We start from the raw sequence: 18,192 nt of genomic DNA, 5'->3' as shown, positions 1-18,192 counted from the left end.
GGGGGTGCTTTTCAAAGCCAACACTGGGTGTGGCTGGGCTGGTCGTATGAGATCTCTGAGGACCACAGCCAGATCAGATCTGGGGCTCTCTCCCCAAGGGCAACCCGGCTTCACGGCCCTTCCTCTGTCTTCAGCTTCTTCTGGCAGCAGTAGCCCCCTCGTTGCTGGGCCTGTGTCTTTATTGACAGAAACTCTCCCATCACTTCAAACCCAGTGCTTTCTAGGAATATGATTTTGGGGTAAAACTTTGATGGTGTAAATGGGATGCACGCAGGTCCCAGCTCTGCCTCCAGCTCATCCTATGGCCACAGGCCAGGCTCTCTCCTTTGTGTAAAAGGGGAGTGTCGAGGGATGTTTAGGTTCAGCTTGAAGACTTCAGGGTTCTCCATTAGGGCTGGGAGGAGATTCTTGGGTCTGGATGTGGTCAGAGCACTGAAGAGTTGAGAGAGAGGCAGGTGGAAGCCCAGGGGTCAGCCAGGGTGATGGTGAACTGGCTGGAGGGAGGTGGCAGGAGTGGTTACTGTGATGCTTGGTCCATCAGTCTCCCAGATACCAGGGTGATGAGATGAAGGTGGTAGAGGCATCATCCATCATCGTCCACAAGTTTAAGGATTATTGAGTCTCATTTTACAGATAGGGAAACTGAGGCGCAGGAGGGGAGGGACCTGCCCAAGTTTATAGAGGAGGGCAGAAACTGAAGCAGGGCTGCAACCCAGGCTTCCTGGCTCCCACATGGGAAGGGCAGAGAGGTGGACAGGAGGGGAACAGCGGCCATCTCCTCCCCTCTCGGCCCCTCATGGCCCATCAGTTGGCTGTGGCCACGTGGATGATCACAAAGCCCTTGATATCCGGGAAGTGGGGGCTGATGAGGTCCACTTGCAGCTGCCTTGGGCCACTCCTGGAAGGGGTGATGTTGAATTGGACTGAGGCCTTCTCTTGGGGCTCCAGGCTGGGCACACTGGGGGAGGGAGATGGAGAAAGGCAGACTATCAGCCCCATCTGCTTCCTGAGCCTGGTCTGCTAGTCCATGGCTCTCCAGAGCCCTCAAAATCAAGGTCATACCTTGTGGCTTGACATTCAAGCCTTTTAATATGGTTTCAGCTTACTCGTCTGTTCCACCACTTCTCACTTTTTCCAACCAGTGAGGCTAGTCTCCACCCCGTGCCCTGAACATAACTTACACTTCCCTCCTCTGGGCTTTTGTCTGGATGGTTCCTCCTACCTAGGATGCCTTTCCAATCACATCCAAAGCCAGTTTAAGTTCTGTTTCTTCCAAGAGACCTTCCCTGACTACACCAGCCATGGAGACATCGGACTGGGAAGCTCTCCGTCCTTCCTGGTCCCTGAGAGGCTCCTCCAGTCATCACGTAAGGCTCAGCTTGAATATCAGCTCCACAGGGACTTTCCCTGGTCCCCCGAACCCCACTCAAGGGCTGCCTCCAAGTCCCTGGACCTCAGGGATCCAACCTTTTGCACAAATCACACTGTCTTCATTTGAAGGGTCATATGTCACCGAGAGCCCTTCTCCAGGCAGAGCCCCATCTGTTTATCTTGGTGTTCCTAGCAGTTGACATGTGGGTCAGACCACAGGTGAATATGATCAAGGACCATATGCGTGTGAGTGAGTGAGTGAATGAAAGAATGAATGAGTAAATAAATGAGTGCATGGACAAATGGAGTATGTGTGAATGAGTTGAACGAATGCATAAATGAATGAATTGCTAAATGAGTGAACACATGAAAGAATGAGTGGATGAATGAACCAGTCAAAACTGAGTTGAGGGGGGAGGATATAGCTCAGCAGTAAAGAGCATGCATAGCACGCAGGAGGTCCTGGGTTCAATCCCCAGTACCTCCATCACAAACAAACCTAATTATCTGCCCCCCTGCCAAAAAAAAACTGATTTGAGTAGATAAATGAAAAAGTGAATGAATGAGTGAAAACATGAATAAAAAAGTGAGGGAATGAGTGAGTGAAGTAGACAGTGAACGAGTAAGAGTAGTGGATGAATAAGTAAATGGATAAATGAGAGAAAATATGAATGAATGTGAATGAGCAGGTGGATGAGTTATATGATCGATGGGATAAGTTAATGATTAAATAAGGAAAGACATGAATAAATGAAGAAACGCTGATGTGTCTGCGCAGTGGGCTGGTTCCTGGGGATCGAGAATCTCTCCCTCCTCCCCCTGCTGGCAGCTTCTTTATGTCCCATTTTATAACGAAGGCAGCCCTCCCACCCTCAGGCTGACACTTACTCGATGCTGAGCTGTCCCTGGAGAAGGCCACTGCCCTCCACCGTCAGCATACAGTTCTCCACTCTCTCAGAGAGGGGGTTGACCACCATCACTTCCACCGTAACTGCCACCCCTACCACGGCTGGGCCAAGCACCTGGAGGGGCAATATCCGTAAGTCATCCCCCCTCCTCCCCATTCTCCGAGGAAACCCATGATCCTGGCTGGGTCAGAGGATGGGGCGTTAACCTTGTCTACTCTCTGTGTCCACCCACCCCCTCACTGGGATCTATCATTATATCCATCCCCCTGCATCCACACCACTTCTCCCCACCCTTGAGAGCTGAAGCCAGAGTTAAAAGCACAAACCCCCAGCCTCCAATGCCCTCCCGCAGCTCAAAGGGGGCCTGCCAGGAACAAGTGCAGATGCTGGACAGGAGTCACCTTGATGGTGATGAAGTCCTCCAGAGTAATGTCCTTCTCCACCAGGAGCTTCTCTCCTCTGGTGACAAGGCACATGGCAGCCAATAGGATCTTCTTGTCCTCTGTCAGGTCTTTCTTATATTGAGAGTAAGATATTGCAATTGGGATGTTTTTCTCTGGAAGGGAAAGCAGAAGTGAGGATTGGGAGTCTGATGTTCTTTTTCAAAGGAACCCAGAAGGAGGAAGGGAAGGCTCAATTCATAGTTAACACTCTCTGTGGTCCTTGCAACCAATCCCAGACAGTCATTATTATCATCGGTTCAGATTAAGAAACCCAAGGCTCAGAGAGGGTAGTTTCTTGTCCAGCGTCACACAGCAAGTAAATCAAGGAGCCAAGGTAAGGCAGGATTCAAATTCGGGTCAGTCAGCTACCATGAAGAAATAAGATAGTCTTTGTTCACAGATGACATGATTATCTATATAGAAAATCTGAAAGAATCAATAACAAAAAAACCTCCTGGAGCGACTTATAACAATTACTACCAATAGCAAGGTCACAGGATATAAGATTAACATACAAAATTCCATCACTTTTTTTTTTAATATACTAGCAATAAATACGTGGAATCTGAATTTAAAAACACCATTTATATTAGCACCACCAAAATGAAATACTCAGGGATTAATCTAACATAATATGTACAAGATATGTACGTATATGAGGAAAACTTAAAAAACTCTGATGGAAGAAATCAAAGAATAAATAAATTAATGGAGAGATATTCCATGTTCATAGATAGGAAGACTCAATATTGTCAAGACGTCAGTTTTTCCCAAATTGATCTACAGATTCAAGGCACTCCTATCAAAATCCCAGCAAGTTATTTAATGAATATTGACAAATTGATTCTAAAGTTTATGTGGAGAGGCAAAAGGCCCAAAACAGCCAATAAAATATCAAAGAAAAAGAACAACATCAGAGGATTAACACTACCCAACTTCAAGACTTACTATAAAATGACAGTAATCAAAACAGTGTGGTATTGGTGAAAGAATGGACAAATAAATCAGTAGAACAAAACAGAGCCCAGAAATAGACCCACCCACACAAATTCAGTCTACTAATCTGTGAGAAAGAAATAAGATGGAGAAAATACAGTCTTTTCAATAAATGGTGCTGGAACAACTCGACATCCACATAAGTAAAAAGAATCTAGACACATACTTTATATACTTTTTATAAAAATGAACTCGAAATGGATCATAAGCTTAAATGTAGAATGTGAAACTGTAAAACTCCTAGGCAATAACCTAGATAATCTTGCATATGGTGATGACTGACTTTTTAGATACAACACCAAAGACATGATCCATGAAAGAAAAAATGGATAAATTGCACTTTATTAAAATTAAAAACTTCTGCTCTGTGAAAGGACTGTCAAGAGAATGAGAAGACAAGCCATAGACTGGGAGAAACTATTTGCAAAAGACACATCTGACAAAGGACTATTTCACGAAATATACAAAGAACTCTAAAAATTCAACAACAACAATCAGAAAATGAACAACACAATTAAAAAATGGGCAAAGGAGCTACACAGACAACTCACCAAAGATGTACAGATGCCTGTTAAAAGATGCTTGCATCATACGTCATTAAGGAATTTCAAATTAAAACAACTGTGGCAAAAATCCAAACTACTGATAGCACCAAACGTTGGAGAGGATGTGGAGCAGCAGGAACCCTCATTCACTGATGGTGGGAATGTAAAATGTTACAGCCACTTTGGAAGATCCTTTGGCAGTTTCTTAGAAACCTAAACATACTCTTATACCATTAGCACTCATGCTTCTCGGTATTTACCCATATAAGTTGAAAATTTATGTTCACACAAAACCTGCACATGGATGTTTATAGCAGCCTTATTCATAACTGCCAAAACTTGGAAGCAACCAAGATATTCTTCAGTAGGTGAATGGATCAATCAACTCTGGTACATCCATATAAAGGAATAATATTCAGTGATAACAAGAAATGAGCTACTAAGCTACCAAAAAAAAAATAAAAAAAGGAGGAATCTTAAGTACATATTTCTAAGTGAAAGAAGTCAATCTGAAAAGGCTACCTACTGTATGATTTCAACTATATGACATTTTGGGAAAGGCAAAACTACGGTGACAGTAAAAAGATCAGTGGTTGCCAGGGGTTTGAGGAGAGAGAGGGAGAAATAAATAGGTAAAGAACAGGGAATTTCAGGGCCGTGAAACGATACTATATGATACTCCAATAGTGGATACATGTCACTATACGTTGGTCAAAACCCAGAATGTACAATACAGAGTGAACCCTAATGCAGACTATGGACTTCAGTTAATAATAACAATGCACCAGTATTAGCTTGTCAGTTGTAGCAAGTACCCCACTAATGCACGACGGTAATAATAGGGGAAGACAGAAGTTGGTGAGGGGGTATATGGGAACTCTCTGGACTTTCTGCTCAATTTTTCCGAATCCAAAACTGCTAAAAAGTCTATTAACTTAAACAATGATAAATTTTAATAAATTATATATACTTAATAGCTATACCATTTGGCTCAGTAATTCCATTTTTGTGAATCTATTCTAACAAAACAGTCCAAAAATCTAGACCAAAAAAGGGATTTTTTTTTCACCAAGATGCTTACTTTGGTGTTTTTTTTTAATTGCAAAATGGTGTGAATGAAGAGCTTATAAAAATATTTAAATTACAATGTAGTGTGAAAAGAGCAGGGCACTAATGAGTGTGTGCGATATAATTAGAACTATTTTTCAAAAAGCAACAGGCTTTAAAAATTTGGAAGGAAAACATGTTAACAATTTGTAGGTGGGTGGCAGAGTCAGGTGAACTTTCTCTCGTGGTCTCTAAATCTTTAATGAATTTATATTACTTTTAATATGAAAGGAAGCCAGGAGAAGTGTATGGTAATTAATATCTCTTTGTGAAGTGTTATTTTATGATTTAGATTTTGTGAAAAATAAGTGACAAACAAGCAAAAAATGTGTGATACCTCCTTCACATATTTTCACACCCTGTCAAAACATACAAACCTCACCTACCAGAAACTGGTTCAGAGGAATAATTTCTTGTTTTAATTGAATTCTTAGAGTTCAGAATATATGTGGAGAGAAAGAGAGAGAGAAGGGGAGGTGAGGGGAGAGGACTGAAAGCAGTCATGGGGGTTGTGGCTGATGCCTGTAGAATTCTCAGGACAGGGCCTGGCACAAGCAGGCACTTAAACATCTCTTACTGGCCCATTCCTCTCATATGGAACACCTGGAGCCACATGGACTCCAGAATTTGTTAGATTTTATAAAGGTAACACAAGGTGTACTCTACATATTATGAAATGCTCCCAGCAGGTATTTGTTTGGTGTGTAAATATTCATACTAATCGGGATCACCTCACCATTATAGGTTTGCCACTAGATGACTGTGGACTACTTTCCTCATTATTCAGTTCCTCTGAGCCTCAGTTTTCTCATCTGTAAAGTGGGGGCAAGAGGCAAGGCACTGAGCAAAGCTTAGAAATATTCCCTTCTTTCCTGGTAATGAATGTAGGATGCTGGGAAGTCCATCTTCCCCCTCCCCCCCATCCTCCTGGGAAAGGGGTTGGGCTCACCAGGTCCCACCCAGCGGTGGCGTTCTTACCTTCTTGAGGCTCCAGCTTCACAGCGTGGGATTCGTGCAGGATCTCTGCCACCGGCCTGCGGGTGTAAAGGATGGTGGCACCGCTCAGGTTGACTTGGACCTGCTGGGCCCGGGAGGTGAGGTTGCCCAAGCACAGGGCCAGCTTCAGGTCATGGCCCAGCATGGGCGGCTCCAGCACCTTGAACTTGCCGGTGATGCAGGGCTTGGTGGCAGGCTCCAGGAGGTCATCACGCCAGAGACCACAGCCGCTGGCTCTGTGGACCCGGGTCCTCCTTCCAGACACTTCCATGCTGAACAGCTTCTTCACCGCCTTGCTGTACACCTGCCTCTCCTTCCTGGACCCTGCAGGGCATCAGGCATCCTGAGGCAGGCACCCTCTTCTTCTGCCGCTCATCCCAGGGCCATCTTTTCTCCTTTCCCCTCTTCTCTAGGCAAAGCCACCACTCCATCCCCACTTTAATTTTCCACGTTGGAGGTCTCAAATTGGCAGCCCAAGAACCACATGCAGACCCCAGCCATATGCATTGTGTTTGGTTCTGGGACTATTTAAATATTTTTAAAATCAGTTGCCAACAATTTCCAAACAGAAAATATCACAGAACAATATAGATTTGCAGCTTCTCTGACAGCTGGGTCTGAAGCCTCACATGATAATGATAGCTGACACTTCTGCAGACTTACTATGCACCAGGCGCTAGAGTTTTAGGTTATATGTATATATATATTTCCCTTCTAGGACGATGGTACAATTATTACTCCCATTTTACAGATAAGGAACCACAGAGAAGTAAAGCAATGTGTAAGGGAGCTGGAGTTTGAACCCAGGCAGTTTGGCTCCAGTTGCCATGTTCTTAATCATGTTCCCCTCCCACTCATTTACAATATTGAGTAAAGGGTGCTCTTTCTGGACAGGCATGTACTTGCTGGCTCTCCATGGTCTCCACCCTGTAATTCCCACCGGCTTGCTGCACTGACGGGTACCATCTGCAAGGCTCCTGGAGACATGTGAGTTTAGGACCCCTGATCTCCCACTTGCCCTGTTGCCAGCACACACACCCCTCTCTCTCTCTTTCGATCTCCAGACCAATTCACAGCTGGACAGCCACCACCCCCAGGATGTCCCACAGGTGTCTCAAATCCAACCGAACATGCTGCTTCTGCCTGGCAGCAACCCCGTCTCAGCACACGGCTCCACCACTCACCCAGTGCACCAGCCGGACACTGGAAGTGACTTTGACTCTTCCCGCACCCTTACCGCCCACAGCTGATCAGTCAGCAAGTTCTGCCAAGCATCCTTATTGATCTGTGGAATCTGCCCCCTTCTCCCATCATTCTTTTCCCCTCAGACCACCATCTAAACTGTCTCACCATCAGGTCAGTTTGCCCCCGGATGATTGTGGACTTTTATTACTATTATCATTACCTCGTCCCTCCAAGTCTCAGTTTCCCATCTGTGAAGTGGGGACAACAGGCGCACAGGCAAGGCACTCAGCACAATGCTCGAGAATGTCCCTGCTCTTCCTGGAAATGTGGGCTCCACCCTACCCTCCACCCTCAGTCCATTTTCCACCACGATCATTCCAAAATCCAACTCTGATGGTTCCACTTTCCTTCTTGAAGCCTGTGCTGTGTCGTCTCCCCACTGCTCCTTCCCCAAGTACTCACTGCTGGGTGACCTGGGCTTCAAGGGATCCATGTGGACCTAAAGGTTCTTTAACATGTCATGTTTTATTATTTATTATGTTATATTTATGTATATTAAAATGTATGTGAATTTTTCCCTCTACTCCATAATGTAGTCATAATATATTTTTACTAAGAAAATGTTCCATTTCCCTGCCAAAAAAATCTAATGTCCTTTTCTCAGGGAGGCCCTCTCTGAAAACCTAATTTTTTAAAACACCTTTATTCAGATATATGTTAATTCTATAACATACAACTCACCTGTTTAAAGAATACAAGTCAATTTTTTTTGTATATTCACAGTTGTGCACCCATCACCACGACCTAATTTCAGAACAATTTCTGACACCCCCAAAGAAACTCTGTACCATTAGCAGTCATTTTCCATTCCTCCTGCCCCAACCCTAACTCTACGCAGCTGCTAATTTAATTTCTAACTTGCCTATTCTGGGCATTTCATACAATGTGTGGTCTTCTGTGACAGACTATTTTTCACTTATAATTCTTTTAAGGTTCATCCATGTTGTAATATACATCAATACTTGATTCTTTTTTATTGCTGAATAATATTCCATATTATGGAGAGACTACATTTTATTTATCCATCGATGGACTTTCGGATTATTTCCACTCTAGCTATTGTGAATAATGTTGTTATGAATGTTCACATACAAGTTTCTGGGTGGATGTTTGTTTTCATTCCTTTTGGGTGTATACATAGACATGCATTTGCCGGATTATAATGGTAACTCTGTGTTTAATATTGTGAGGAGCTATCAAACTGTTTTTCAAAATGCTTGCACCATTTACATTTCCACCGGCAGTGTATGAATGTTCTGATTTCTCCACAATCTCACCAACTCTTACTGTCTGTCTTTTTGATTATAGCAGTTCTCAGGGCTGTGAAGTGGTACATTGTTGTGGTTTTGATTTGCATTTCCCTAAAGATTAATGATGTTAAGCATATTTTCATGGGTCTATTGTCCATTTGTATATTGTCCTTGGAGAGAGGTCTATTCTGATCGTTTGCCTGCTTAAAAACTGAACTATTTATCTTTTTATTATTGAACTATAAGAATGTTTTATATATTATGGATATAAGTCCCTTACTGGATACATGATTTGCAAATATTTCTGTTCTGTAGCTATCTTTCTACTTTTCTGATGGTATTATTTAAAGCACAAGTTTTTGATTTTAAAGAAACTGAATTTATCATTTTTTTCTTCTGTCACTTGTGCTCTTGGTGTCATATCTAAAAAGGCTCTGCTTAACCCAAGCTCTGAAGATTAACTCCTGTTTTCTTCTAAAAACCTTGTAATTTTAGCTCTTTGATATAGGTCAACGATCCATCTGAGTTAATTTTTGTGTATAGTGTGATGTCGGAGGCCAGTTTTATTCTTGTGTATGTGGCTCATCAGTGATCCCAGCACCATCTGTTGAAAAGACTATTCTTATTCTTTCCCCCTTGAATTGTCTGGGCACTCTTGTTAAAATCAATTGAGCATAATTTTAAGGGTTTATTTCTGGACTCCTGATTCTATTCCATTGATCTACATGTCTATTCTTATGCCAGAACCACACTATCTAGGTTAAGGTATATTTATAGAAAGTTCTAAATTTGGGAAGTATGAGCCCTCTGACTTGGTTCTTCTTTTCCAAGATTGTTTTGGTTATTTGAGGTGTCTCGCATTTCCAAGTCAATTTCCAGAAAAGCTTGTCAATTTTGGGGAAAAAACTCAGCTGGAACTTTGATAGGGATTCCGTGGCATCTGTAAATCAGTTTTGACTCATTGCCTTCTTAAAAATATAACGTTTCCAATCCATGAAAATGGGATGTCTTTCCATTTATTTAGATCTTTAATTTCTTTCAACATGTTTTGTAGTTTTCAGTGTATTAGTCTTGCTCTTCTTTCCTTAAATTTATTCCAGAGTATTTTATTCTTTTGATGTTATTGCAAATGGATTTGTTTTCTTAATTTCATTTTCAGATTATACATTGCTAGTGTCCTGAAATACAATTAATTTTTAAAAATTGGTCTTGTGTTCTCAAATTTGGCTTAACTCATTTATTGGCACTAATAGCTTTTAGTGAATTCCTTAGGATTTTATATATACAAGATCATGTCCATGTCATGTGCACCTAGAGATAGTTAGACTTCTTCCTTTCCAATCTGGAAATTCTTCTATTTATTTTTCTTTTTTCCCTCCCTTCCCCTCCTCCCTCCCTCCCTTACTTTTTAAATTTCTTTTCTTCCTTCTTTATTTTTATTTTTAAAAATCATGGTAAAATACACATCACATAAAATTTACCATCTTAACCTTTTTAAGTGTACACTTCACTGGTATTAGGTGCATTCCTTCTATTGTGTTATCTTCACCACCATCCATTTCCAGAACTCTTCATCTTGCAAAACTGAAATTCCGTATCCATTAAACAGTACATTCCCCATTCCGTCTTCCCCCACCACGGGCCTACACCATTTCTACTTCTTGTCTTTGTGAACTTGACTATTTAGGTACCTCATATAAGTGGAGTTACATGGTATTTGTCCATGTGGGACTGGCTTATTTTGTTTAGCGTGTCTTCAAGTTTCATCCATGTTGTAGCATGTGTCGGAATTTCCTTCCTTTTTAAAGCTAAACAATACTCTGTTGTATGTATAGACAACATTTTGTTTATCTGTTCATCTGTTGCTTTCATGTTTTTTAGCTACTGTGAATAATGCTGCTAAGGAAACGGGTGTAATATCTCTTCAAGTCCCTCCTTTCGGTTCTTTTGGGTAAATATCCACAAGTGAAATTGTCGAATCATCTGATAATTATATTTTTAATATTGTGAAGAACTTCCATACTGTTTTCCACAGCGGCTGCACCATTAAAAATTCCCAGCAGCAGTACACAAGTGTTCTAATTTCTCCACATTCTCACCAACACTTGTTCTTTTCTTTTTGTACTTTCTTCTTCCCTCTCTCCCTCCCTCTCTGCCTTCCCTTCCTTCCTTCCTTTCTTTTTTTGATAGTAGCCATCCCAATGGGTGTGAAGTGTTATCTCATTGTGGTTTTCATTTTTGTTTCCATAATGCTCAGTGATGTGAGCATTTTTTTCATGTGCTTTTTGGCCAGTTGTATACCTTCTTTGGAGAAATGTCTGTTCAAGCCCTTTGCCCCTTTTTTTTTTTGTTTGTTTGTTTTTTGCTGTTGAGTGTTTGGAGTTCTCTATATATTCTGGATATTAACCTCTTTTCAGATATGTAATTTGAAAATATTTCCTCCTATTCTACAGGTTGCTTTTTAACTCTGTTGATAATGTCACAAAAGTTTAAAATTTTTATGAAGTCCAACTTGTTTTGCTTTTGTTACCGCTGCCTTTGGCATCATATCCAAGAAATCACTGCCAAATCCAATGTCATGGAGATTTTTTCTTGCTTATTTTTAAGAGTTTCATTGTTTTAGGTCTTACATTTAGGCCTTTGATCCATTTTGAGTTAATTTTTATGAGTGGTGTATGGTAAGGGTCCAACTTCATTCTTTTAGATGTGGATATCCTGTTTTCCCAACACCATTTGTGGAAATATCTCTATTTTTCTTTTCTTGCCTTATTTCCTAGGCTAATACTTCTATCACTATGCTGAATCAAAACGGCAACGGTGGATGTCCTTGTCTTTTCCTGTTCTTAGGGGGGAAAGCATTCAATCTTTTAGTATTAAATATGATGTTAACTTCATTTTTACATAGATGACTTTAATCAGGCTGATTATTGGCCATTGGTATTTAACTCAATCTCCTGTCCCTCTCCCATCCCCAGAGATTGGAGGTGAGGTGGAAAGTTCTAATGTTCTAATCATGTTTTGGTCTTTCTGGTAACCAGACCCCATCCTGCGTTATCTGGGGGCCCCCAGGCACCAGTCATCCCATTACCATGCAAAAGACATTCTTATCACCCTTGGAGATTCCAAGGGTTTTAGGAGCTATGTCCAATAACTGGGGACAAACACCTAATATTTATTTTTTTTTGCCACACCCTTTATAATTTTTTGGTAAGGTTAGTAGTGATGTCCTCTCTGATCTTAGTAATTTGAGTCTTCTCTCAGTCTAGCTAAAGATTTGTCAATTTTGTTGATCTTTTTAAAAAATTAACTTTTGGTTTTGTTGATTTTCTCCATTGTTTTTCATTTATTTCCACTCTAATCTTTTGTATTTCCTCTTTCTGCTTTCTTTGGGTTTCGTTTGCTCTTCTTTTTCTAGTTTCTTAAAATGGAAGGATAGATTACTGCACTTGGGATCCCTCTTCCTTAATAGAGGTGTTTATAGCTATAAAATTCCTTTTAAGTACTGCTTTACCTTATCCCACATATTTTGGCATGTTGTGTTCTCATTTTCTTTCCTCTCAACGTATTTTCTAATTTAATTTGTGATTTCTTATTTGGCCCATTGATTATTTAGATGTATGTATTGCTTAATTTCCATATTTTTGTGAATTCTCCAAATTCTCTTTTGATTTTGATTTCTAACTTTATTCCACTGTGATCAGAGAATACGCTTTGTATGATTTCAATCCTTTAAAAATTTACTGAAGCCTGTTTTATGGATGGACATATGGTCAAATCCTGGATTATGTTCTATTTGTACTTGCCAAGATAGTTATTCTGCTGCTCTTGGGTGGGTCTTCTATAGATATCTGTTAGTGATCACCTGATTTTAAATGCCAAATGCTCACCTCCTCCCAATCTGTTACTCAACTCCTTCTCTGCTTTATTTTCCCCCAGAATACTTGTCACCATCTGAAGTGCTATTGATTTTATTTTTTCTTTATTTTTATCTGCTCCACTAGAATGTTAGCCCCTTTAAGACAAAGGTCAGATATGTTTTGCTCTCTGGGTGCCTAGCACACAGTAGATGTTCATTAAATACATATAAACACAGAAAAACGTGAAAATGTGCGTCATGTATTTGTAACATAAGTCAATCCTACAATCAATAAAGCAAGGCTCTCCAATGTACAGATTCAAGTCCTTATGCATTCAAAGCCCTTTATATGCTCTCAGCCTGCATTCATTCATTCCATGACTCTGTATTGAGCACCTACTGTGCAGTAGATGCTGCAATAGGAGCTGGAGACAAAACAGTCAGGTTTCCAGCCATCCTAGAACTCACAGTCTAGTTGCTGGGGAGACAAAGATTCAAGCAAATATCAAATTGCGATATGTACTTAGAAGAAAATCAGTAGAGTCCTGAGACCCTGGGTCAGGCAAAGGCTTGGGGTGAAGTCAGCAGGACCTCCCAGGCAGAGAACGCATCTGTGCAAAGTCCTTTAGGTACAAAAGAGCCTCTAATGACCCTTCCACTCTTGCTGTACCCTGAACACGCAGTGCCTTCCCCCATGCTGTCCCCTTGGCCATTCTGCACCTTGGCTGGCTGACATCATCGCGCTGTACTGGGATTGTCCGCTTTCCTGTTCATCTTGTCCACTCTCCTACCTGGCACTTGGGGGTACCCACTAAATGCAAGACGGAAGGGAGGGAGGGGGGACAGCAGAGAGGTGGAGGAAGAGAGAGACGGCAGAGTAATGGGGGGAGGGGAGGAGACAGAGAGGGTGGAAGGGGAGATCCCTGGGGGCTGGTCACCAGGTCTCTGTGGATCAGCCTCTCAGCTCCCACCCAACAGCCACTGTACATGCTGGCCTCTACCTGCCTAGATGGCCAGGCCCTGATCAGCAGGTGCTCAGTCTTCTCCCCTCACAGGCTGCAGTGGGCAGAATAGTGTCCCCCTAAATGATGTGTCTAAGTCCTAACCGCTGGTACCTGTGAACACAACATTCTATGGAAATAGGGTCTTCGTAGATGCAGTTAAGGATCTGGGGATATGATCATCCTGGATTTAGGATGGGCCCTAAAGCCAGTGCTTGGTGTCATTGTAAGAGAAAGGAGATGGTGATGGAGGGAAAAGGTGGCATGGAGATGGAGGCAGATGTTAGAGTGAGGCAGCTGCAAGCAGAAGAATGCCAGGGACCTCCAGGGGCTGGAAGAATCAGGAAGGATCCTCCCCTAGAGCCTTTGGAGGGTGTGCAGACCTGCTAACACCTTTATTTTGGACTTCTGGCCTCCAGAACTGTGAGAGAATCAATTTCTGATATTTTAAGCTGCTGCATTTATGGTCACTTGTTATGGCAGCTCCAAGGCAGTACCATGCAGGCCCAGAGGCAGATGGCTGAACCGCCAGCCTGGCTCCCCTGCAAGCCCCTGGCACCAGCTTCTGACTAAGATCCTGCCTCCATGTTTAGTTCCTCTGCCTGAAGATCAGCGGGGAGGCTGCCTTCCTCCCCTCTACCCTGAAGCTTGTTGCAGAAAGGCCACCAGAATCTGAGGATGGCTGGTGTGCTTTTTGCACGTACAGTTTCTTTTGCTCGGAAGGCTGGTTCCCTCGTTGCTCAGCATCCAGGCTGACTCAGGGGTGAGAGCAAAGCACATCGCCCCCAGGGGCTCTGAATATTTGTGCTCTGTCATGTCTCCTGCTTCAGTGGACAGAGCAAGCAGACAGGTCCTGTCATCTCATCCACAGAATGGGATGCCCATGGCTTGGATGAACAGCATGGCTTAGACTGAATCTGGAATCAGGATGCATAGGGGTCTGTCTTCCGGAATGCCTTCCCAACCCTTCATCTCCTGGCTAAATGTTACTCCCGTCAGGATTCCCTTCCATGGGATGCTCTTGTTGACCTCTCTCTGGCTGGGCTACGGACACCTCCTCTGTGCTTCTCCAGCCTTCTGGCCTCCCCAACACCGTGCTGATCACCTGTCCTATCCTTACACAGTCAGCCCTCGAGATGGTGAGTTCTCTTTCTCCCCTGCCTCTGAATCCTGCCTGACACGTAGGAGGCACTTTATTTCCGGAGTACACAGAAGAGCCTGGCATGGTACCGGGCACATTGTGAGCCCTCAAGGAAGAGAGGGGCGGTCTAGCAGAGTGGAGAGGCAGAGGTGATGTCTGAAAGGAGACGTCTGGTTAGAATCCCAGCTCTCCTAGGCTTTGGAAACTTGGGGAAGTTACTTTACCTCCCTATGTCTCCGCTTGATTATCTGTAAGATGGAATTTTGATGAATACTAAATGAAATAATGCATGGACATGGCTTACTGCCACGCTTAACGAAATTTAGATGCTAGTATTATGATTAACCTAGATGTAAAATCACTTGCCCCAGAGTAGGCAGTCAATCAACAGTAGATGATATTATAATTGAATAGTGGCAGCAAAATATTATAATTAAATAGCAGCAGAAGAGCATATGGGCTCTGGGGGCGGACTTGCCACTCGCTGGCCACGTTCCTCGGCTGAGCCCGCTTCCCTCGCCACACTTCTGCTTTCTCCTCCGTAAAATAAATGTTATACGGGCATCTACCTGACAAGCTTGTGGGAGGTGCTTGGTGAGCATTTGTTACACAATATAATTAAATAACACGTGAGCGTGGCCAGCCCGCAGTCGGGGCTCAGCAAAGGCAATGGCTAGCATCGTCATCACGTCACGGGATGGTGATTTCTCTTAAAGCTTAGGACAAAAGACCCCAAAGACCCTGTATGGACCAGATCACAGCACTGCTAAGGGACCTGCTGCTATTCAATGGGAAAGGGCGACTTTTATAAGTCTAGAGCCGGAAGCAGCTCCTAGAAGAAGAACATGAGTTTTGTTTTTGCATCCTGACAAGTGGAGGCTTTTCAGTAAACCAGTGGCCATAAATGAGTGAGCAGGGCATAGGCCTTGGCAGATGATATACAGGAGCTGCTACCATCATTATTATTTTGAAGGAGGCCTAGTGCTAAGTATCCGTGGTGTTCAATAAATAATAACCTGCTTCTATCATCACTATGATCAGTCATTATTATCACGTGTGCGCACACATGACACAGCACCTGGAACATGTGTGTTAAAGGAAATGTAGCTATTATTCTTATTAGACGTGGGAAATCTACTTAGCAAACGGAGGAAACTATGCATATAAGATAAAGGCATTGGGCTCAAAGCACAGAGGCAGTGCTGCACAAGGCTATCATCGCTGTATCATCTGGGAAAGGTCTGGCCCCGGCGGCCCGCGGTTGCCCCTCTGCGGCAGCCGGGTCGCTGGGGAGGCTGACCGAGGCCGCCTCATGGCCCTTACCTTCCGGATACTTGTAGAGGCTGGTGATGTCCACGCGGGAGTCGCTGCCCACCGCCTTGGTGCTGATGCACCTCCCGATCTTCTTAGTGTCTGAGTACACACGCTCGCGGCTCTCATCCTCATTCCAGAGCCAGGTGATGTAGTCCGCGTTGACCTCCGCAAACACAAAGGGACCATCGTGGGCCAGGTGCACGTCGCCCTCGCGAATGGCGGTGACTGAGGCGGGGCCGCACCGGAACACGCCTGCGCAGGAGGGGTGGGCGTCAGCAGCTCCGGGCAGGGATAGCGGGGGTCTGGGACCCGCCCAGCTGAGCCCGTACCTTCGCTCTCCTCCTGCGGGGTGGCATCCAGGACCTGCCAGCCATTGTAAGAGGGGCCCAGGTCCTGCCGGGCAAACCAGCTCTCATTCCAGACATGGAAATTCCTGCCGCAGAGAGAGGATGGGGCAGGGTGGCCTACGGTGGGCAGAGAGGCGCGCAGGAGAGGGGACGTTCCCCTGGCTCTGCAAGAGCACTGTGGCTGAATCTTGTGAACCATTCATTCAACTGTATTGTTGGGCACATATCATTCATATATGTACAGGCATACCTTGTTTTACTGTCCTTTGTAGATACTGTGTTTTTGTTTGTGACAACCCTTCCTTGAGCAAGTCTATCAGTGCCATTTTTCCAACAGCATTTGCTCACTACATGTCTGTGTCACCTTTTGATAATTCTTGCAATATTTCAGACTTTTGCATTATTATTATGTTTGTTATGGTGATCCACGATCAGTGATCTTTGGTGTTACTACTATGACACTGAAGACTCAGATGATGGTTAGCATTTTTTAGCTATAAAGGATTTTTAAATTAAGGTATATACATTGTTCTAAATTTAATTTAATTTTTTATTTTTTTAAACAACTGTACTGTGCTGTAATTTTATGCATTGTTTTTTAGACATAATGCTATTTCATACTTACTAGAACTACAGTATAGTGTAAACATAACTTTTATATGCACTTGGAATCCAAAAATTTCGTGGGACTCACTTTATTGCAATATTTACTTTATTGATGTGGTCTGGAACTGAATCTGCAATATCTCCGAGGTCTGCCTGTATGTATATGTATGTGTGTGTCTTTGTGTGCATATATGTATCTGGACCATGTTCATGGTCCAGAAATAAACTGCAAATAAGACAGAAGATCTTTGTCCTCATGCAGCTTACATTCTAACCAAGGAGACAGATAGGGAAACAGGCAAAAATTGAGTAACCAGATACATTTTTAAAATGCAAGTAACAATAAATGCTGTGAAGAGAGGGGCTGGGGATAGAGAATAACTGCTGGAGACCTACTCTAGGTAAATGATGTCTAAGATGAGACTTTAAAGGGAAGAAATTAGCCTTAGGAATAGTGCAGGGAACAGTGTTCCAGGCAGAAGGAACAGCATGTGCAAAGGCTCTTGAGAAAAGAAAAAGTGTGTTTAAGGAACAGAAAGTATGTATCTCTGGGCTACAGCAAACATGGAGGTAGGTAGGGTTCAGATCATGCAGAGTTCTGGAGGCCTTGGTAGGGAGTTTAGGCTTTATTTTAACTTTCCTATGCTAAAGATGAAAATATGGGACTAGGAAAAGTGATATCATTTGCACAAGATCACACAGTAAGGAAGCAGCAGAGAGAAACCCTTGTTTGCCTGGGTTGGCATCTGTATAGCTGGCCTCCGAACTCCTCTTTTGGAGATAATAGTGCTTTTTACTTGGGAAAATATTGTGAAAAGCATTTGCGGGTAAAAGGGAGATCATGGATAACCTGCATGGTGACAGAGGTCCCTGTAGCAAAAAGAAGTGTCTGTCCATTCTGCATGAAGAAAGGAGAAGAATGTGATTTTTTTTTTTTTGGTGCTCCTGCAGGGAGAGGGAGTGAAGAGAATCAAAAAGAGGAGAAAGAAAGGGGAGAAGAGGGGCAGAGAGATGGTCCAAGGCTGGAGATCAGCTGTCGGGAAGGATTCCTGAGCATGCTCCCCTG

At 43.1% G+C, this 18,192-nt stretch overlaps 1 protein-coding gene across 1 annotated transcript in view; it reads right to left on the bottom strand.

Annotated features, from left to right (window-relative positions):
* Window positions 1-743: 743 nt before the first annotated feature.
* The window catches only part of TGM6 (transglutaminase 6), a 28,176-nt gene continuing 10,727 nt past the window's right edge, over window positions 744-18,192 (bottom strand). Inside the window, exons 9-14 of the mRNA XM_064475989.1 lie at window positions 16,503-16,606; window positions 16,183-16,425; window positions 6,349-6,690; window positions 2,681-2,835; window positions 2,260-2,393; window positions 744-958 (exon numbers count right to left, since the gene is read on the bottom strand). Coding sequence (XP_064332059.1) covers window positions 805-958; window positions 2,260-2,393; window positions 2,681-2,835; window positions 6,349-6,690; window positions 16,183-16,425; window positions 16,503-16,606 — 1,132 coding nt within the window. The 3' untranslated portion in view covers window positions 744-804. The remainder of the gene's footprint in view (window positions 959-2,259; window positions 2,394-2,680; window positions 2,836-6,348; window positions 6,691-16,182; window positions 16,426-16,502; window positions 16,607-18,192) is intronic.

Source organism: Camelus dromedarius, chromosome 18 (assembly GCF_036321535.1).
Source record: "Camelus dromedarius isolate mCamDro1 chromosome 18, mCamDro1.pat, whole genome shotgun sequence".
Classification (NCBI taxonomy): Eukaryota; Metazoa; Chordata; class Mammalia; order Artiodactyla; family Camelidae; genus Camelus; species Camelus dromedarius.
Note: the sequence above shows the minus strand (reverse complement) of the source record. Positions and strands in the feature narration are given on the sequence as shown.